The sequence below is a fragment of the Berghia stephanieae genome, chromosome 1 (assembly GCF_034508935.2).
Source record: "Berghia stephanieae isolate SIO BIC M18660-M18661 chromosome 1, UCSD_Bste_1.3, whole genome shotgun sequence".
Taxonomy (NCBI): Eukaryota; Metazoa; Mollusca; class Gastropoda; order Nudibranchia; family Aeolidiidae; genus Berghia; species Berghia stephanieae.
The window spans coordinates 106,459,662-106,483,781 of NC_088360.1; the positions used below are offsets into that span (position 1 = coordinate 106,459,662).

Here is a 24,120-nt window from a genome sequence, read left to right on the forward strand (position 1 = left end):
GTGTGATTAAGTAAGAGCTTGGCGTAAGGGGAGGGGAGGGGAGGGGGTGGAGGGTCAGGCCGACATGTGATTTTATGATGGAAATGAGGAAGTGGATAGTTTTCATGTGCGGCTATGTGGTCTAGTGGTATGACACTCGCTTTCCGAATCGGAAGGTCCTGGGTTCGAGCCCGCCTCGCTGAGCGCATAGTTGAGTCCTTGGATAAGGCTCTTTACTCACATCATTCTCTCACCGTGCTGAGGTGTAAAATGAGTACCCAGCCGTTAACAGCGTTATCTCTGTCCGAAAAAAACATTGTATTATCGCCTAACAGGCGTCATGTCACGTCCTACATGTTAAATGCTGCTGTTGGCTAGAGAGGTCTTATAAAGCGCTTTGAGCACGTTTAGTCGATAATGCACTATATAGAAAGCTTATTCTTTAAAAATTACAATTATAATTTTAGTGTCCAATGTGATCTACCGCGTGAATCTGGTGTTATGGAAAGCATTTTGAGCACGTTTAGTGGAAATAGGCAATGAGATTAGCGGAAGAGTAGCGTCCCTTGATTTGACGTCACCCATAGTCTGTGACGTCACCGGCGGAAAGTTCTTAGGGAGAGAACGCCATGTTGGTTGTGCGCATGGTCTCTCGTCCTCGTGATCGAGGACGAGAGACGCATGCGCACAACCAACATGACGTTCTCTCTCTAATAACTTTTCCGCCGGTGACGTCACACTCTATGGGTGACGTCCAATCAAGGGACGCTATTCTTCCGCTAATCTCATTGCCTATTGCACTAGATAAAAGCTCACCATTATTTTTAATGTGGGAATAAACAAGATGAAAATGAAGCATTTATACAGCGCAAAATCTTCTAAACACCAGTGCCCGGAGAGCTTGACAGGGAGTCCCTCGTCAACAGCAACACGTAACACACATAGGATGAGACACAATCCCTCTCACGTCACAGCTGAGTCCAGTGGAAGAATGTGAATAAAGAGTCTTTTCCAAGGATTCAACAATGCCCTGCTCGGAGTCGGACTCGAACCCTGGACCCATCCGGTCCGAAGGGGAGTGTCATACCACAAGACTGTATCATCTGATGTCACAATTTAATTTTTTTTCTGACATAAACAACGCTGTTAACGGCAGGGTACTCATTTTACACCTGAGTACGGTGGGAGAATGTGAGCAAAAAGCCTTTTCCAAGGACTCAACTTTGTACAACTGTACATAATAGGACGACTACCTACACAGAATATTTGAAGATCTTACTTGTACACGATACCTTATTTTCGTCATCTCACTGTATAATATTCGAATTTTCTCATTGTCAAGCTAGATATGGCGACATGTGTGTTACCCATTCGATCCTACCAAAAGTTTTCACGTGCGGTTTTCTTCATTTTGTTATAACATAATTGAGCCTGTGTCAAAATGTCGTTTTCGTAAGATCAACTGCCATACTTTTTCACCACTTTGGCCATACTTTTTCACCACTTCAACCAGTTAACTAGCGTGCTATGGAAAACCGTGTCGCTTAAAATTTGGCCAAAAAACTCGTCCTTCAAATATGGATTGATTTAAATGACCTTCACCTTGGCAAAAATTCTTAAACGTGGGTCTTCGCGGCTTCAAGAAATCTTCAAGAAATCTCAGGTTTGAAAGTTTTGGCCAAGTTGAAGGACATTTAAAACGATCCATTTTTTGAAGGACGAGTTCTCTGGCTTAATTTTTTAATTACATGGTATTCCAGAGCACAGCAGTAAATTGGTTAAAAGCTACAACTGCTTCGATTTTGTATGCCAGATTGTCAGTTTTTGGTTTATTGTAAATTATTCCACTCCCTCTCATTGGAAAACCCTATCATTTCTTAGTAAATACGTATTATCTAGTTGAATAATGCTTTGAACGCGTTGAAAAAAATGTATTAAACAACTGCAGGATATTTTAGCACATTTTATTGGTGTGAAATTAGGTGTAAAAGACAGCTGATTGTTGATTTAAAATTATCTTTAGTTTTGGGTCCGGTGTGTCTTTTTTACGAAACCCGCCGAAACCCGCCGAAACCCGCCGAAACCCGCCGAAACCCGATGAAACCCGACGAATCCCGACAACGTTATGGGAAGTAGGTGGCTGTGGGGAGTGAACCTAGAACTCAGGGAAGTGTACACCATTGGGGAGTGAACCTGGGACTGGGTTTCGGCGGGTTTCGTAAAAAAGAACCAGTGCTTTTTTACGAAACCCGCCGAAACCCGCCGAAACCCGGCGAAACCCGACAATATACAGCAAAGTTATGGGAAGTAGACAACTGTGGGGAGTGAACCCGAGACTCAGGGAAGTGTACACCAGTCGGGAGTGAACCTGAGACTAAGTTTATCGGCCGGTTTCGGCGGGTTTCGTAAAAAAGAATTAGTGCTTTATTACGAAACCCGCCGAAACCCGCCGAAACCCGACAATATCCGGCAAAGTTATGGGAGTTTGGCAACAGTGGGGGGTGATCCTGGAGTCAGGGAATTGCACACCAGTGGGGAGTTAACCTGGGACTGTGTAAAAAGGATATCAGTGGGAAATAAACCTGGGACTAAAGGGACATGGATACCATTGAAAGTTGAAGCCGGATATGGGAATTGAGTACCAGAGGAGAATGAACCTGACACTATAGAAGGTGGGCGCCAGTGGGGAGTGAACCTGGGATTCAGGGAATTGCACACCAGTGGGGACTTAACCTGGGACTGTGTAAAAAGGATATCAGTGGGAAATAAACCTGGGACTAAAGGGAGATGAATACCATTGAAAGTTGAAGCCGGATATGAGAGTTTGGTACCAGAGGAGAATGAACCTGACACTATAGGAGGTGGGCGCCAGTGGGGAGTGAACCTGGGACTCAGGGAAGTGCACACCAATTTGGAGTTAACCTGGGACTGTGGGAGATGGATAACTGTGGGTATCCGAGCCGAACTATAGGAGTTGGCTACCAGAGGAGAATAAACCTGACACTATAAAAGGTGGGCGCCAGTGGGGAGTGAACCTGGGAGTCAGGGAATTGCACACCAGTGGGGAGTTAACCTGTGAATATCTAAAAAAGAATATCCGTGGGAAATAAATCCGGCTTCAACTCCCAATGGTATCCATCTCCCTTTAGTCCCAGATTTATTTCCTACTGATATCCTTTATACATATTCCCAGGTTAACTCCCCACTGATGTGCAATTCCCTGAGTCCCAGGTTCACTCCCCACTGGCGCCCACCCCTTTTGTGTCAGGTTCATTCTCCTCTGGTACCAAGCTTTCATATCCGGCTTCAACTTTCAATGGTATCCATCTCCCTTTAGTCCGAGGTTTATTTCCCACTGATATCCTGTTTACATAGTCCCAGGTTCACTCCCCACTGGCGCCCACCTCCTATAGTGTCAGGTTCATTCTCCTCTGGTACCAAACTCTCATATCCGGCTTCAACTTTCAATGGTATTCATCTCCCTTTAGTCCCAGGTTTATTTCCCACTGATATCCTTTTTACATAGTCCCAGGTTCACTCCCCACTGGCGCCCACCTCCTATAGTGTCAGGTTCATTCTCCTCTGGTACCAAACTCTCATATCCGGCTTCAACTTTCAATGGTATTCATCTCCCTTTAGTCCCAGGTTTATTTCCCACTCATATCCTTTTTACATAGTCCCAGGTTCACTCCCCACTGGCGCCCACCTCCTATAGTGTCAGGTTTCTCTCTCCTCTGGTACCCAACTACCAAATCCGGCTTTAACTCCCAATGGTATCCACCTCCCTTTAGTCCCAGATTTATTTCCTACTGATATCCTTTTTACATAGTCCCAGGTTCACTCCCCACTGGCGCCCACCTCCTATAGTGTCAGGTTCATTCTCCTCTGGTACCAAACTCTCATATCCGGCTTCAACTTTCAATGGTATTCATCTCCCTTTAGTCCCAGGTTTATTTCCCACTCATATCCTTTTTACATAGTCCCAGGTTCACTCCCCACTGGCGCCCACCTCCTTTAGTGTCAGGTTCATTCTCCTCTGGTACCAAACTCTCATACCAAGCTTCAAATTTTAATGGTATCCATCTCCCTTTAGTACCAGGTTTATTTTCCACTGATATCCTTTTTACATATTCCCAGGTTAAATCCCCACTGGTGTGCAATTCCCTGAATCCCAGGTTCACTCCCCACTGGCGCCCACCTTCTATAGTGTCAGGTTCATTCTCCTCTGGCACTCAACTCCTATAGTTCGGCTCGGATACCCACAGTTATCCATCTCCCACAGTCCAAGGTTAACTCCCAATTGGTGTGCACTTCCCTGAGTCCCAGGTTCACTCCACACTGGCGCCCATCTCCTATAGTGTCGGGATCATTCTCCTCTGGTACTCAACTCCCATATCCGGCTTCAACTTTCAATGGTATCCATCTCCCTTTAGTCCCAGGTTTATTTCCCACTGATATCCTTTTTACAGAGTCCCAGGTTAAGTCCCCACTGGTGTGCAATTCCCTGAATCCCAGGTTCACTCCCCACTGGCGCCCACCTTCTATAGTGTCAGGTTCATTCTCCTCTGGTACTCAATTCCCATATCCGGCTTCAACTTTCAATGGTATCCATGTCCCTTTAGTCCCAGGTTTATTTCCCACTGATATCCTTTTTACACAGTCCCAGGTTAACCCCCACTGGTGTGCACTTCCCTGACTCCCAGGATCACCCCCCACTGTTGCCAAACTCCCATAACTTTGCCGGATATTGTCGGGTTTCGGCGGGTTTCGGCGGGTTTCGTAATAAAGCACTAATTCTTTTTTACGAAACCCGCCGAAACCGGCCTATAAACTTAGTCTCAGGTTCACTCCCGACTGGTGTACACTTCCCTGAGTCTCGGGTTCACTCCCCACAGTTGTCTACTTCCCATAACTTTGCTGTATATTGTCGGGTTTCGCCGGGTTTCGGCGGGTTTCGGCGGGTTTCGTAAAAAAGCACTGGTTCTTTTTTACGAAACCCGCCGAAACCCAGTCCCAGGTTCACTCCCCAATGGTGTACACTTCCCTGAGTTCTAGGTTCACTCCCCACAGCCACCTACTTCCCATAACTTTGTCGGGATTCGTCGGGTTTCATCGGGTTTCGGCGGGTTTCGGCGGGTTTCGGCGGGTTTCGGCGGGTTTCGGCGGGTTTCGGCGGGTTTCGTAAAAAAGACACACCAGTTTTGGGTCAAATAATGCAGTATTCGAGTATTTTTTGGCGAATTTTACGAAATCGACTATTGGCACAGCATTAATTTTACAACATAACACGATTAACAAGATTGTATACCCTAATTAACATAGAGACTAACATACATAGATAATACACATTATGAGCTGGGTATGTAAGAAAATCTTAATGTTCTTTCGGTGGATGTGTCTTTATAAGTGACATTTTGATTTTAACACAAAGTGATCTAATGAGATCAGACGGTGCCAACGTGCTAACCAGAAAGTTAGGGTGTTTTTTTTTTTAAGATTTAGAAAAGAACACATAATAAACACATGTTTAAGTGTGTGTAATGTAGTCCGTGTGCTGCTTTTTTTTTTGATGTACGTTTTATTTTGAAAAGGGAAAAGAAATAAAAAAGAAGAAAAGGTAAAAGGAGATTTTAGGAAGAAGAAGAAGAAGAAGAAGAAGAAGAAGAAGAAGAAGAAGAAGAAGAAAAAGGCGACGATGAAGAAGAAGAAAAAGGTGATAATGATGATGATGATGATGGTGATGATGATGATGATGATGATGATGATTATGATGATGATGATGATGATGATGATGATGATGATGATGATGAAGATGATGATGATGATGATGATGATGATGATGATGATGATGATGTCTTAAATGGTATTTGCTTGCAAACTGTATTACAGATGTATTTTCATCATTCTCCAATCTCATTGATACTATTGTTAACTAATAAATAAGAAGTGGGCCTTTTCTAACTATTTTTGTATTAACAAGAATGAAATTTTTCCTACTTTAGCGCGTCATTCTTCAAGAGGTACCTGGACAATATCATCTTGCTGCAAAAGCTACCTGCCTTTGATTATTCTATATCATTATTATATCTATGTTTCTCAAATTTCCTCATTTCGCCATTATGTATAATATAATATACTTTCTTCTCCTCTATTTCAAAATGTCTTAAAATATTATTAGTCTTTGCACCAAAGAAAACCAAAAAAGTCGTCACTCTCTCACACTAAAATGGAAGGGGTTAGCCTGAAGTATGCTTATTTGCAGGTCTGATAACCCAAATTGTTATAGAATAATAATTATTGAGAACATTATTATCCCAAGATTCAATTGGGGGGGGGGACATAGAAATTATAATATGAGCTGTAACAAAAGTTACACTGAATACCAGTTGAGAGAAAAACAATAAAGAGGTAGAAAGCTATCTTAGTGTAAGCCGTTATTATATGTGAAATTAATACCGAATTTAAAGATAGTCTGCAAAGCTGATCCTAGGTGTAAAAACCTATCAAAAAATTTGCTAAACTTTGTGAATGAAAATCACAACTTGGTGATGGTTTTTTAAAAAATCAAATTTGGAAACTAGATAGAGAGATTAAAATATAAAAAAGAACGTAGAAGATATGATTCATATCTTTGAATGAAATATTTTTTTTTCAGCATAATAAAATGAATAAATAAATAAAATTCCCTTTATTCATCCCCAAGGGGAAATTTGTCTCTATGGTCTATTCCAAGGGAAGACTGAAATAACCCAGGCATCAGCCGCAATGCAGCGCCGCAAAGTAAACTAGGGCGAGGTGACTTGCTCAAGCCACACAACGAGGCGGGTAATCGAACTCGGTACCTTTTGAGTACGAAGCAAAGATTTACCGCTGAGCCACGCTGCTCCCTATGTATGTTTGTTATAAAGCAAGTCGTTGACTTCATCCTTTCCTTACCCTAAGAATGTAATCATCAGCAGGAGTGAGTAAGTTATTGAGTGAGTGAGTGAATTCTTTCATTGGTAAGTAGGAGTATTCTTGATCTATTTCCCCAAACCTTTAGCCTTGAACCAGTTAACCGTCGTAATCCGGAAAGACACCTATTCAAGATTTTGGCCAGAAATCTCGTCCTTCAAATATCGATCAAATTAAATAACCTTCATCTTGGTTTGTTTTTTTTTAAAAACAAAACTCTCAAACTTTGAACCTCACGAGGAATGCATGCAAGCTCCAGTACTGTTAGTACAATTTTACGTTCTTCTGAATGTTGATAAGACCAAAGGTAAAAATTGGGAAATGGTCCTAGATTAGATTGACCATCGAATGTCCAATCCTAAAATATAACTGTTTAATGTGACAACATTTCTCTTTTGAGAGTTTTTCCCAAGATGAGGGTCATATAAATCGATCAATATTTAAAGGACGAGTTTTCTGGCCAAATTTTAAAATTTAAATCCGCGTCTTTCCAGAGTACGTAAGTTAACTGGTTAAGGTCTTATGTCCACCAATCCAGTGCCGGACCTCCGAAGGAGACTGTCCACTACAAGAATGAGGCGTCGCTCTTCAGTTGGTCTCATCTCCAAAATGATCGCCGGAGCTGCTGCCTCCTCCTCCATGGACGGGAGTCTGAACACCAGTAACGAATCCATCAACAGCCAGGCGGCTTCCGTCAAACGGCGCGGCTCCGACAGGGAACTGAACCCGATCCTTCCTTCAAGGTCTGGCACCATCTGCTGCGAGACAGCAGGAAGTAGGAAGTAGACATGTTGAACACACCAGAGCACACACTGCTACGAGTCCAATACACGGTTGAGGGGTGACTTCTTTCGTCTTTCTGCACTGTGTTGTCAATCTATTCTGTCCACCAATAATATATCGATCGGTTGAATCTGAATTTATTCTTATATGTCCTCGTCTCAAAATGGTATTATGTTGGAATGATCCAGTTGCTAAAATTTCACATTTATGACAAACTGATAAAAAAAATTAAATGTTGGTTTTTGTTACTCTAAGATACTGTAATCATTCTCTTTAATGAAGCATATAAACTCAACCTAAGACTGTAATTTTTAGATATAAATTCAATTTTCAGTATCTAAGTGATCCCGATAGGTCACATATTATTTAAATGTTGTCTGCTTTTTTTTTTCTAATCTAATTTGAAATTACAGTCATATCTTGTTAATACGGCCTCTTAAAAGAAATAGAGGTTAGACAATTTATCAAAACATAGAAGTTGTCGTGTAATCAAATTATACCTCATTAAGATAATACGATCGTCATCAAAGGGGTTTACAAGGATTGCCAAGTCTATAGTAACATTTAACACATAGAGCAGGAGCTCATTAATTTACGCCTTAGAGCCGTCAGAGAATGTAAATTAACAAAACTCTTCCAACCACTCAAATTGTAGCCTCCTAGAGTGAGATTCGAACAAGGCACGTAGAGATCAGAAGCCGAGTCTCATACCACAGGACCACGAAGATTCGTGTTCATTCTTAAGAAAAAAATAGTAATATATTAATCTATGAAGTAAAGTCCTTTGGTCTAAAGCAAATAAGAAATGTATTTTGTCGTGTTTGGACGTTTGATTTTCTCACTCGATTTTTTGAACATTTCCAAGATTAATTTGACACATCAAAAAGATTAAGAAATTTTAAAATGCAAAAACCGAAAAACACCAAAACAACAAAAAATCGGAGAATAATCTTAAGGAATCATACAATTATACGGAGAATAATCTTAAGGAATCATACAATTATACGGAGAATAATCTTAAGGAATCATACAATTATACGGAGAATAATCTTAAGGAATCATACAATTATACGGAGAATAATCGTAAGAGATCATACAATAATACTCTAAGGCGGTATGCTGTTAGTTAAATTATAATGAGCCAACCATTAAGTTATTCAGATTCATTCGATCTCTAGCACTCGCACTTGCACTTTGCCATCATCAGAAAACAGTGGCTTTTTTTTTTTTTTCGTTTATTATTTCCGCATTCTGCATGTATGTGTTTGCTTTACCTGATCGTCTTGCTGAAGGTATGTTCTTCACGTGGTTTAACTCACGAGCACAAACAAATCCTGCCCTTAGATATATCTTCCTTGTTAGTTTAGCCAGGTGATTTTTGTTTTGTTTTTTGTTTTTTACCTTCCTGTGTTTTCATCTTTCGATCATCCACATGCTTGCATTTTTATTTTGTTGCACTCTTAGCTAAATGCAGTCTCTCTTCATTTTTTAAAAAATTCTATTTGCCTTCGGATATTATTTTTTCCTTTTTCTGTCATTAAGCAGTCGTAATGGTAAGCTCAAACATTATTTAAACATCAGGCATTGTGAATTTTGTATAAAAAGGTGTTTTTTTTAAGTTTCAGGATTCGTTCTTTTTTAAAATTAATTTCTGAGTACTTTTAGAAGGTGGAAGGTGGGGGGGAGTGGATTTTGAAGCCATGATTCTGGATTGGGTGCGGGGGTGGGGGGGGGGGGGTCTCTTTATGCACTTTATACGTGAACATTGACAGCGTAAAATTTTATGTAGAATGTTGTTAAATCGTCAACTTTGAATGGAACGTGAATGTTTATCTACATTGACTTTAAGGAAAACGTTTGCACCCTTGTTAAATAGTTTATTAGAGAAACGTTTTCTGGGAATTTATTCTTTTTACAAACCGTTTACTTGCATAATTGGATTTCATTGACATGTGGGCAAAGCCCGACGCGGCACTGAATAAACAGAACGAAGTTAACGTCACTCGTGTATTTCTTATTGTTTTTTGCCATCCATGTTTATGGGTAATTCTCACGAAACTGTATTATCCAGACTACAAAAGTTCAAGGTCACACATGACGTCACTCAGGTCTTTGTTACTGGTTTTTGCTGGGTTTTTTTTTTGTTTTGTTTTTTTGTTTTTTTGTGAGTGTGTTTTCTTTCCTTTTTTTTTTTTTTGCCATCTGCATTTATGAGTAATTCTCACCAAACTGTATTAACCAGAATACAAACGTTCAAGGTTACACATAGCTTTATGTGTTGGTCCGTTTTATTTCCGGATGGCAATGTGAGCTTCATAGCCAAGCGCCCATTATCTATAACTGTCTGGTGATAGGCTAAAATTCATCAGATAGTTTATCTTCAAGCGGTCATTTAATTTAAATTCACATTTTTAACTACAAAAACGTAGGGTTTACCGTCTTATAGTAAATAAATAACAATATTTTTAATTAAAAGGGTTTGTTCGTGCAATATTTTCTTTAATGCAAGAAGTTGCGACTTAATGACAAGACAAAACGACAACACAGTTATGGGGATGATCTATAGGGAATGAGATTAGCGGAAGAGTAGCGTCCCTTGATTGGACGTCACCCATAGTCTGTGACGTCACCGGCGGAAAAGTTATTAGAGAGAACGTCATGTTGGTTGTGCGCATGACGTTCTCTCTCTAATAACTTTTCCGCCGGTGACGTCACACTCTATGGGTGACGTCCAATCAAGGGACGCTACTCTTCCGCTAATCTCATTCCCTATATATTACCTTTCAATGTACCCGGCTTTTGAAATATCTAACATCACGATTGGTCATTTATTTCTTTAGCTGGACACATGGGTATGTTTACAACTTTCATAAACAAAACAGCCTGTTTACATTTGTTCAGAAATGCCCAATCGTTGGACAGCATCAGATCATGTGATCGATGACTAGATTGGACGAAAACATGAATATAGATCGTTCCCATTGTACTGAGTATCACTGTTATTTTTAGATATGAGAGTTCGTCATAGCTCTTAAAATAATAATGCTATACATATATTCAACAACAAAAATACTCATAACTTTTATAGTCTGAGTACTACAGTTAAGTGAGAATTACTCATAAATTATGTGGATGGCAAAACAAACAATAACAAATACCCGAGTGACGTCAACTTCATTCTATCTATAGTCTGACTGATCGAATTTACATTGTGAAAAATACTCATAAAAACAACTGGCTAAAAAAAAATACAAAAACAAAGGGCTTAGTAACGTCAATTTCGTTCCTTTTATTTATGGAGATAAGTAAGACAGGGAAGGGAAGGGATAGTGTGTTTTGGTTACTCGTTGTTTACACGAAAACAGTCGAAGAACACTTAATCCACGTACTAACAATGGGTCGTCACATCTAATTATTAAGGTCCGCGTCCACTGGCTACACTCAACAGTTCCAGAGATTTGGCATATCGAAAAAAACACGATTTTAAAATTTTGGCCAGAAAACTCGTCCTTCGACTATCGATCGATTAAAATGACTCTCATCTTGGCAAAAAAAAGCTCAAACCTGGGGCTTCCAAGGACTAGATGTTTCTTGAGATTTATTTTTTTTGCCAAGAATCATAAGGAAGCCCCAGGTTTGAGATTTTTTTTGCCAAGATGAGGGTCATTTTAATCGATCGATAGTCGAAGGACGAGTTTTCTGGCCAAATTTTTTTAAAGTGTTGTTTGTTTTGTTATTTTTCTAGAGTATGCCAAAGTTGTTCTGGCCATGATCTGGGGTTGTGGGGACGAATGTTTGATCTGCTCGCCGACTGAGTGCCAGGGATTTACTGTTCAAACATTTTTAAGCCAACATGGGGGAACTGCGTTGTTCTTCCCGAGCCTGAATCCAATCATGCAAATAGAGATTTGGTTAGCCGAGTGGCCGTGATAGATAGATGATAGATCGGACGTTTACACAATGTTTGATGACGTTTACACATAAAAGGCGTTTACGTCGTTGTGTTGGTGTTGTTTGGATTTATCTCCCTTTAGCAGAATATTATGTGTTACAGATAGATAGATGATAGATCAGACGTTTACACAATGTTTGATGACGTTTACACATAAAAGGCGTTTACGGCGTTGTGTTGGTGTTGTTGGTTTTATCTTCCTTTAGCAGAATTTGGTTACACACTTATATTTATTGTTTGTTATTGTTTCTTTAATTACCCTCCTAATCAGTATTTGTTTCCGTTCCATTGGTATTTTTTGTTTGTTTGTTTGTTTGTTTGTTTATTTAATTTCCGATTTGTGTTTGTTAGTTTTGTATTTTTTAAACATGTTTTTTGTTTTTTTATTTGTTCTTGTTTTGGTTGATATTTACGGCGAAAGACGCAATATACCTGTCAATTATTCCACATTCATTTTAGGGAATAATTGTGGAGAGGGTGGGGGGGGGGGTCACGGTAGCTCAGATGATAGAGCACTCGCTTCAAACGCAAAGGGACCAAGATCGATCTCGGGTGCAGTCCAGATTCTTTTTTACCCCTCTCTCCAACCAGTAGTGATTGGGTAGCTGGATCTGTTAGATCTGGCGTAAAGTACATTGCGATAGACTAGCGTCCTATCCAAAGTATAGCAAGCAATTTTTATCGTCCGTTTCACGCTATAGAAACTGGGTTAAAATCCGGCTCCACGGGCCAAATGGCTCTGAAAGGGTCCAATCCTAACCTTTCGCACGTTATGCAAACATTCTAGTTCTCTTTAATCATGTTTTGCTTTTACTTTCATAGTGTTAAAATAATTCACTTTAAAACCAATGCCTTACTCTCAAATCAGTTTCGCATATTTTCTGTCTTGTTTTTTTTTTTTTAAGCCGTTGCTATATTAGGTTATTCTCTTTTTATATGCTTACCCTTTCCGAGTATTTTCCGTCTTTTTGTTTTTTAATCAAAGTTTTAGCTTTAAATAGACGCACTATTAAGCATACAATTTAAGAGATAATTTTCTCATAGATGACTCTTAAATTAAAACGTAATCAACGAACTTATGATAATATGTTACATGTCTTACAAACTATTGATACACGCCATATGGCGTGTGGCCTATAACTATTGATACACCCATAGGTTGGCCTACTTATTTGACGCACCCCTATTAACCTAAGTATTGTGTTTCTGTTGTCCGTGACATTACCAATAGTTGCTGCCTTTCCAGTGTATCAAGACACTCTTTCCTTTCCTTTTCCCTGAAAGTAGAATTATTCATTTTATCATTCTTATTAGATTTAGCTGTCTTTAAATTAGAAAGTTGCAATATATATACATATATATATATATATATATATATATATATATATATATATAATATATATATATATATAAATATATACATATATATATGTGTGTGTGTGTGTGTGTGTGTGTGTGTGTGTGTGTGATATAAAATTATTTTATAGATTATCAACTGTTGCCAACAAGGTAATATTTTAAAAAAAATATATTTATGATAAGGATCGTGACATGTAATTGACTTTATATAGTTATTTTTTTAATGTACAATAAAATGAAATTAAGAAAAATTCACACACTTCAGTCAAACAATTAAACTTTTTAATTAAATTAAATAGTAAAAGGTTATGACTAAAGGTCATTTCCGTATCGAATCCGATGAAATAATATCGATATATTATTTCAAATGCCATGGAAAATGGGCGTTGCTATTCATCGGTTCTTGTATCGTGTCTTCTGACAAAGCGATGTTAGACAATGTCAGTGATCAGTCAAATTATTTTTTTAACCTCTCAACTACCTACCTACCTACAAGTGACTGGGTTGCTTGGCATGTTAAATCTGCCGGAAAGTACGTTTTGATAGACTATCTACGTCTTTATTTTTATCAAAAGATGGCAGGGAACTGTTACTATTCCTGTCTGTCAAACGCTACACAAATCGGGATACGTCCCAGCTCCAATTTGTATCGGGTCTTTTGTTTTAACCTTGATATTTAGCGTGCGAATTGGAATTATGTGAGCCACGTATTGCATGCCTGAAAATACTTTTCTACTTTATATTTGCCTGTAATTTCTTTTTTACCATTCATTTTCTTAAAATATGTCGCTGAATCAGATTAGAATAGCATCTATGTACAGCCGACGTTAGCAGATGCAGAATGAAATTCACATGTTTTAATAATTTTCACCTTATGCTAGGATCAGTTGCATAACTTTATCTAAGCTTTGATAAGTACATTATATTATATTTTTTCTTCAAGTCATAATTGTTTAGTGAATAGATTATTCCAAAGGGACTTTTGATAGATACACTATAGATCTTATCTTAATAAACTTATGATTTGTTTTAAATATTTTAGGATAGTTATTTTTATTACTTAATTTATTAACAAGAGATAGATAAAATCTTTGTTTATTCAATGACGTAAGCACTCGTAAAAGGTGCATCATAGTACCTCAATCATATCTGAAATAATGTATTCATGTATTCAAATCAATTCATCACTATCTGACCTTATCTGAATAATATTCAAATTAAATAATTACTGTGTGATCTTACTTGTCTGAAATAATGGATTCATTTACATATTAAAATCAAATGATCACAACTTGATTTTTATAATGTTATATCGATCACTTGATAAATTTTTGAGGACATATTTTTTTCATTCAAAATTGTAAAACCGTTTCTGTTTTTTGCAATCCTATTGTAGGTCAGAGAACAGCTCGAGCAGACCGGGACTAAGGCGGACCTCCACTGACTCTCGCATCTCCTCATCCCCAAGTCCTACTTTTCTAGTTCCAGATATCACCAGAAACAACAACAACAACAACAAAAACAACAGCAATAATTTTTCATCATCAAAACAGCAATCTTTATCACAACAGGCAAGTTCAGACAATATCAAAAGAATTGCTCAGGCTGTTACTACTACTACTACTACGTCTGTAACGCATGCGCAAGGCGGTAGTTCTACAAGACAACAGGAAGTGGCTAAATCACGGGGTCGGAAGGCCTCCTTAATCACAATATCCCTGCAGTCACTGGGCCGTAAAGATGATGACCCTAATGTTAAAATCAATGAAAACAGCCATAATACCACCGGAGGGCAACCCGCCGCACGGCAATCATGTGGCATCGGTCGTGTTAATTCGGATGAAAAGGAAAATAGCGGAAGTGTTTTCAAAAAGATGGCGGTTCCAAGGGTGAAAGAATGTCTAGTAGAGGACAGGAAAAATAGTCTCGACGTGCCGTCTAAGCCGGATACTAGTAGACTCTGGGTTCAAAACCCGTATGCAGATGATGAGGATATTGACGATGACGAGGATGATTACGACGACAATGTATCCGAATACGATTACGAATCTGGTATCGATACATGAATAACATTAGACAGCTAACAAAAAGAAATAGCCAGTCGTCCTTTAAAAGTAGTCCTTCAGAGCCATTCGACCCATGGAGCCGGAGTTTATCCCAGTTTCTATAGCATGAAACGGACAATACCAATTGCTTGCTACCCTTTAGATAGGACACTAGTCTATCGCAATACAAAGAAAAGCACACCAAAACAATAAAAAGAATCACCATTCCCGGACTGGAGACCCCATCCTACGGTTATAAGGAGGTCTATCGCTCGATTCAAAAATCAATGAAACCTTATGTTCGACCGGCCATCTCTGCACGTATTCTGAAAATACACGTATTTAAAATTTTGACCAGAAAACTCACCCTTCCAATATCGATCGATTAAAATAACTCTCATCTAGGAAAATAAAATCTATTTAACCTGAGACTTCGCGAAGTGCCAGGTTTGAAGGTTTTGTCAAGATAAGAATTATTTTAATCGGTCAATATATTTTTCTTGCCAAAATCTCAAACGTTTTTTTTTTTTTCAGAATAAGTCAGATTTCCACCTGCTTTTCTTTCTTCTTTGGCTAAAACTGAAACATGATAATTTGTCACATTGTTATTGTTTTTGCTCGAATGTCACAACGCTCTCGTTTGATGTTGATGAAACTTACTCCTTGTCAAAGAAAAGAAAAAGATAAAAATTTCCTCCTTGTCAAAAGACGGGTAAAAACTTTGTCGAGGTCAAAAGAATAATAAAAACTTAGTCCCTGTTTAATGATGGATATATACGTTGTCGATGTCAAAAGAAAGATAAAAACTTACTCCTTGTCAAAAGAAAGATGAAAAATTACTTCTTATCAAAAGAAAGATAAAAACTTACTCCCTGTCTAAATAAGGATAAAAACTGACTCTTTGATAAAGGAAAGATAAAAACTTACTCCCTGTCTAAATAAGGATAAAAACTGACTCTTTGATAAAAGAAAGATAAAAACTTACTCCCTGTCTAAAAAGGATAAAAACTGACTCTTTGATAAAGGAAAGATAAAAACTTACTCCGTGTCTTAACATGGATAGAAACTGACTCTTTGATACTAGAAAGATAAAAACTTATTCCCTGTCTGAATAAGGATAAAAACTGACTCTTTGATAAAAGAAAGATAAAAACTTACACCCTGTCTAAAGAGGGATAAAAACTGACTCTTTGATAAAAGAAAGATAAAAACTTATTCCCTCTCTGAATAAGAATAAAAACTGACTCTTTGATAAAGGAAAGATAAAAACGTACTCCCTTTCTAAAGAAGGATAAAAACTCGGTCAATATCAAAAGAAAGATAACAACTTACTCCTTGACAAAATAAATATAAAAACTGACTCCTTGCCAAAATAAAGATAAAAACTGACTCCTTGTCAAAATAAAGATAAAAACTGAAAATAAAGATAAAACCTGACTTCTTGTCATGAAGATAGCGATCTCCAAAAATAATCATTTTACGATTAAGATCTACGAGAAATTAGGTCAGTATTTTATGTTAAAACTTCATGAAGATAAAAGCTTTTGATGCTCAGCAAACACAATAGATATTCTGCTCTATTTCACGTGTGTGTTTCGTGCAATGGAAAAGGGGTGAAGGGAGAGATAAGAGGGGAGAAATAAAATCCATAATAGGCAAGATCACGTCTTTTCCAGTTAAAGAAGTTTGTTTTGTTTTGTTTGTTTGTTTTTTTTTTTTGTTTGTTTGTTTTGTTTTGATTTTTGTTGTTTGTTTGTTTTGTTTTGTTTTTGTTGTTTTTTTTGTTTTGTTTTTTTGTTTTTGTTTTTTTGTTTTTTTCATTTTCAACTTTTAGCTTTTTATGTTCATGGAGGTTAATCTTTTAAATCAAATTATCATTAATGTTTTTGTAAATAGTCGCCAGCGATGTTGTAATGATACTATCATAATTTATCATTTAGTGGTGTTATTAACTTTTTTGTCATGATACAATCATGACTTTTCATTGTTATTGATGTTATCAATTTGTTTGGTGTGATGCATCTATGCTGTTTCCTTTAATGATGTTATCAATTTGTTTGTTATGATATAGTCATGATTGATCATTTAATGATGTTATCAATTTGTCTATGATATAACCATGATTTATCCTATAATGATGTTTTCAATTTGTTTGTTATGCTACAAACATGACTTATCCTTTCATTGATGTTATCAATGTGTTTGTCATGGTATAACCATGATTTATGCTTTAATAATGTTATCAATTAGTTTTTATTATATAACTATGATTTATCATTAAATCATGTTATCAATTTGTTTGTTATGATACAAACATGATTTATCAGTGTCATTGATGTTAATAATTTGTTGTTTTAAAAAAATGACAATCCATTGTGTGTATTCCGCCTCGACCATGCTTGAATGTGCGATATGATATAAACTGAACTGTAAATAGTAAACACATTGAATAGACGGATTAAATTTGTTGAAAAAAAAACTATTTTTCAATCGTATATATGAAAATTTCCTGCAAATGACTGTTTTCGAATTAGAAAACACCAATTATGTATTAGATATAATTGATTTCAACTCTTGTTAGTTTGTTGGGGGGGTTTTTTATTGTATTTTTTTTTATTGGGGGGGGGGTCATGTTATCTGTTTTTTTTTACATTCTTTTTTGTCTTTTTTTCTTTAGGGGGTGGGGGTTGGTTTTAATTTTGTTTTTGTTTTTTGTTTTTTTTATGGAGGGGAGAGGGGTATTTGACTAGTAACGAACTCGCTAAATTTTCAGGTGGATTATATATAATTTATTACTTACAGACACTAGTTTATTGCAAGTCATAACCTTAGTAAATTGGAAATTAAGATAGATCGAGACGAATATTTTGAGCCATCAACTATCATAATCGGCCCATCAATAATGTCTGTAGGTACTCGGAAATGAATCTGACAACTCATCTGTACAGTGGATTTAACTTGGAAAAATAAAGAACTGAAAGGTACCAGACAAATCAAAAAAGAAAAATACCAAAAAATAAATAATAATTCCCAAAAAATCAGCCGACCTTCCCATGGGATCAAACCTCAGACCTTCTGATTACCGGTCAGACGTGCTACCATTGATTCTGTGATAAAGTCTATAGATACGAGCAAACCATTAGGGCAGTTATTGTTTTGTTGTTTTTTCAGTGGAAGATAAGTATTATCATTTTGCTTTGATTACTGTTCATATATTATTGTTGTTTCTTATTATTGTTTATTGTTATTATCGTTATCTTTATAATGATTATTCACCATCATCATTATTATAATCATCATCATCATCATCATTATCATCATCATCATCATCATCATCAACCCCATTATCATCATCATCATCATCATCATCATCACCATCATCATCATCGTCATCAATGTTGTTATCGATTTTTCGTGTTGCAAATCAAATTTTAAACACTATTTCTATGTTATTTTACCTTTATTAGTGATGAGTTTCTGGGTCACCCGCAATTTCTCATCAAAGAAATGCCCATCATCAAAAAAATACTAGATCTAAACATGCTGTTTATTGATTCAGAACTATATTTTTAAAAACTCGTTTTAATTATTTTGGCCAGAAAATTCGCTCCACAAATATCAATCGGTTAATAACATATTATAGCTAATCGAAAAAGTAAAGTTAATATTTATACTGGTATAAAAACACTAGACTAGTTCAATTTATCATTTTAAGGAATTGGTCAACAAAGATTTGAAGTCAATATGAGAAGAATATGATTATTGTTTATGTTTAGATGTAAAAAAAAGATGTAATTTATTATGATTGGTACATTATCATGTCATCATCATCATCATCATTGCATAATACATTTAAGGAATATAAGAAATCAAGATAAAATTATAATATATATATTACACATATTATATATATATATATGTATATATATGTGTGTGTGTATGTGTATGTATATATATATATATATATATATATATATATGTGTAATATATATATATATATATATATATATATATATATATATATGTGTGTAATATATATATATATATATATATAATATATATATATATATATATATATATATACTCACACTGTATTATGCCAGGACGGTCGTTTCAATGCTCGTAGCATCTCATCGGCTGACGTTGTTGTTTATATTTGGGTCCGTATTTCTTGTTCCGGTGTGCATGTTATGAAATATATGTGTATATGTATATATAGAATGCGCTTGGCCAAGGAGTTCACAACATTGCCATCCGGAAGTATAAAGGACCAACACACAAACTCTGTGTAACCATGAACTTTTATAGTCTGGTTAATACAGTTTAGTGAGAACAACTCACAAACGCGGATGGCAAAAACAATAACAAAGGCCTGAGTGACGTCATCTGCATACTATATATATATATATATATATATATATATATATATATATATATATATATATATATATATACATTAATTATTGACCATAGGGAAAAGCAAAGGGAAATTGATAAACTGGAAGAAAATAAGAGAGAGAGAGAGAGAGAGAGAGAGAGAGAGAGAGAGAGAGAGAGAGAGAGAGAGAGAGAGAATGATAATAAATCTTTCTCGTTCACCTTTTGGTCCCATTCATTCAGCAGACGACCCAATGTTTATAATATTCGAGACTCCACAACTCCCAATGTTTTGGATAAAATGAAATCCCAAATGGATTCAATTGATTGTTTACAAATGTATGTCGAGCATTGTTTATTGTTTATATTGATGCACTTCTAGCCTTTCGGATGTTTATATCGTGTCAGAATCGCTGAAATATTTATAACCTGATAAACATATCAATAATATTGATGATGATTTTTTTTTTAATGAATGCGAAATACATCCCATGCCTGCAACTCAAAATTGTGTTTCCAAAATTGTTGCTTTTTTTCTTGTCTTCTTCCTTCCTGGGTCGCGATACCTCAGTTCGTCGAGCACTCGCTTCACAATCAAAGGAACCGAGATCGACCCCGGGTACAACTAAAAAGAGTTAGTTGAAACAAGAGACCGACTGAGAGGAAAGGTCAAATGGAAGACAAGGGGGACCGGAGAGGAAAATGCTTGCACTCAGTTTACAGCCTGACATATTGTGTGACATCTCACCTCAACCAGAGGCGAAAAGGTGTAATTTTAAAGTCAAAATGACACGAATTGTGTTTGTCTCTTATATGCATTGTATTCCTTTCCTTCAATAATCATAAAAGCTTTGCCCAGTAGATTTGGCTATAAGTATAATTTTTAACATCAAAATATTCCCGGCATAATGGGGTTGAGCTATATTGCCTTTCCATGTGCTCGGTGTCATTGGTCACATTGCAAAATATGCTCAAAGTTACCCACATGGTGAAAAGTGTTCACAGTTTTCGAACTATCCAATATCACAATTGGTCATCTTGTTCAGCTTGACACATGTGTATGTTTACAACATTTTCATAAACAAAGCAGCGTGTTTACATTTATTAAGACATCTACAATCCTTTGACAGCAACATATCATGTGATCGATGACTCGGTTGGACGAAAACCTGAATATAGATAGTATGCGCTTGGCTAAGAAGCTCATAAAATTGCCATCCGGAAGTGTAACGGACCAACACACAAAACTATGTGTAACAATGAACTTTTAAAGTCTGATTAATACAGTTTAGTGAGAATTACTCACAAACGCGGATGGCAAAATATAATAACAAAGGCTTGAGTGACGTCATTTTCGTTCTATCTATAGATCGCTCCCATACCGTTTGGAGAGACGAGTCACATATTTGATTCATGAAACGGCAACATCTTCTGCTCTTTATCATGGGTGTTTATTCATCGAAAATGCGTGCGTGTGTGTAAATTTGGTTTTGGGACCAACAACATTAGAGATGGTTCGCTCAAACCCCTTCCTCTAACTTTCCAGTCACAAAAAATATTTGTCGTGTAATGTGTTTGCTGGGGTTTTATTTTTTGTTCACATTAAATTGTTATGTTTGGTTTGGTTTGGTTTGGTTTTTTAGTTGTTTTGTTCTGGGGTTTGTTTTTCTGGTTTTTGTTGCTTGTTTCTTATTGTGTGTGGGTTTGTTTTTGGTTTTTGTTCCTTTTGATTGTTTGTTGTTTGTTTTTTTTTTTTTGTTTTTTTTTGTTTTTTTTTTTTTTGTTTTTTTTTTTTTTTTTGGGGGGGGGGGGTTGGCTTCAATTTGTATATGTTTTATGTTAGCCGATGACGGGTTTTGACCCCGTAACGTACCGTACTCAGTATTTCAGTTTTTGTTGTTGTTATTGTTTTTGTTATATTTTTGTTTTCAATTTTGAATTTAATTTAATTTTTTTTTTTTTTTTTTTTGGGAAGGGGGGGGGGGGGGGAGGTGGTAATAATATAATGTTCACAATACTTTTAACAGTAAACAGTGTCAAGCAATTGAACATTTGTTTTGATAATCTGACACGAAATTAGTGTGTCATATTCTTGTTACACAGTGTGTCATACCGTTATACAGTGTCTCCCGTTGTTTTACAGTGTGTTATATTGTTATAGACTGTGTCATATAGATAGTTCGAAGTTGACGTCACTCAGGTTTTGTTATTATATTTTGCCATCCGCGTTTATGAGTAATTCTCACCAAATTGTATTAACCAGACTATAAACGATCATGATTACACATAGTTTTGTGTGTTGTTCCGTTATACTTCCGGATGGCAATGTTTTGAGCTTCTTAGACAAGCGCATACTATCAATAACTTAACGATTGTTACGGTCATATACGTAGTTATAGATAGAATGCGCTTGGCCAAGGAGTTCACAACATTGCCATCCGGAAGTATAAAGGACCAACACACAAACTCTGTGTAACCATGAACGTTTATAGTCAGGTGAATACAGTTTAGTGAGAACAACTCACAAACGCGGATGGCAAAAACAATAACAAAGGCCTGAGTGACGTCATCTGCATACTATCTATACAATATTCATTAGGCTGTATTGTTGACTTTCCTCCAGTGATGTCTGACCAGACATTGTGTCATCTCGACCTAATATCGAGTACAAAAAACCATGACAGATGATATTTTCATTTTTATACTAATCCACCCGTAGAACAAATTGACGTCAATCAGGTCTTTGTTATTGTTTGTTTTTATTGCCATCAATTTCTATGAGTGGTTTTCACTAAACTGTATAGATAGTTCGAAGATGACGTCACCCAGGCCTTTGTTATTGTTTTTGCCATCCGCGTTTGTGAGTTGTTCTCACTAAACTGTATTAACCAGACTATAAAAGTTCATGGTTACACAGAGTTTGTGTGTTGGTTCGTTATACTTCCGGATGGCAATGTTGTGAACTTCTTGGCCAAGCGCATTCTATCTATTAACCAGACTATAGATAGTATGCTCTTGGCTAAGAAGCTCATAACATTGCCATCCGGAAGTATAACGGACCAACACACAAAACTATGTGTAACCATGAACTTTTTTAGTCTGGTTAATACAGTTTAGTGAGAACAACTCACAAACGCGGATGGCAAAAACAATAACAAAGGCCTGAGTGACGTCATCTTCAAACTATCTAGAGATAGAACGATGATTACGTCACTCTGGTCTTTGTTATTATTTTTTTTGCCACTCACGTTTATGAGTACTTCTCACTAAACTGTATGAAACAGACTATCAAAGTTCACGGTTACACATATTTTTGTGTGTTGGTCCATTATACTTCCAGATGACAATGTTGTGAGACTCTTCGACAAACGCATACTATCTATAAACTACAAGATTACACATAGTTTTGTGTGTTGGTCCGTTATATAATATTTCCGGATTGCAATGTTGTGAGTTTCTAAGCCAAGCGCACAGCATCCATAATTCATTTGTCTCTTTATTTATTCATTTTTTATCTAAAGGGTGAGAAAAATTTGAATGCTTAGTTCTTTATTTTGTTTTGTTCTTACCAAAATGTTGTATCATACAGAACAACAATATTTTCAAGTCGATTAATACGTTTATGGGGCGGTTTGGCTCGGCTGTACGGTTTTTGCCTCGCACCCGAACGGTACCGAGTTCGAATACCTGCTATGTTGTGTGGCCTTGCGCAAGTCACTTCGCCCTACCTCAGTTTGCGGCGCTGCACTGCGGCTGACGCCTGGGTTATTCAAGTCTTCCTTTGGAATAGATCCCAATGAAAAATTCCCCTATGGGATGAATAAAGGGAATTTTACTTTTAATTTATAAATATATATATATATATATATATATATATATATATATATATAAATTATAAATATATATATATATATATATATATATAAATATTATAAATATATATATATATATATTATATATATATATATATATATATATATATATATATATATATATATATATAATTGGATTCCGATATTTGAAGACCGCATTTATATAAATTTATATTAATTTATCCCTTTACTTATTTATCTAGTTACTTATTTATTTATTTATTACTCTATTATCTATTTATTGGTAAAAGGACAAATATTCGGTACTCTGTAAAAACACGTATTTAAATTTTTGGGCAGAAAACTCATCCTTCAAATACCGATCGACTAGAATTACTCTCATCTTGTCAAAAACCCTCAAACCTGGGATCTCACAGAAATTGCTTTTTTTTCCAAGTATAGCGGTTTTTATAGATTAGTCAGTTGGATTCTTAGCTATAAAAGTATATTTACTCACATTCTCTCATCGTACTCAAGTATAAAATGAGTACCTGACCGTTAACAGCGTTGTCTTCGGAAAAAATTGTAATATCGCCTTTCAGACGTCAGAGCTCGTCCTATAATATCTTCAATGTTGCTGTTGGCTTGGGACCCCTTGTAAAGCGCTTTGAGCACATTTAAAGGACACTGCGCTATATAAATACTCCCGTTTAGGATCACCAGTCAGGAATTGCATGTGTTAGATGGGGGATGTCTGATTCAAGTCTGTAAAGAGTAACAAAAAAACCCCAAACAAACGAGCTTTTACAATATTATATTACAATATTAGACAGTATACGCTTGGCTAAGAAGCTCAAAA

The 24,120-nt window shown here is 36.4% G+C and overlaps 1 protein-coding gene across 2 annotated transcripts in view; it reads left to right on the forward strand.

Annotated features, from left to right (window-relative positions):
- Window positions 1-15,953, forward strand: part of LOC144962674 (uncharacterized) — an 82,884-nt gene extending 66,931 nt beyond the window's left edge. For both annotated transcript variants that reach the window (XM_078895805.1, XM_078895806.1), the window contains 2 exons: window positions 7,472-7,676; window positions 14,424-15,953. In XM_078895805.1, the coding sequence (XP_078751931.1) occupies window positions 7,472-7,676; window positions 14,424-15,093 (875 nt within the window). In that variant the 3' untranslated portion in view covers window positions 15,094-15,953. The remainder of the gene's footprint in view (window positions 1-7,471; window positions 7,677-14,423) is intronic.
- Window positions 15,954-24,120: the final 8,167 nt, after the last annotated feature.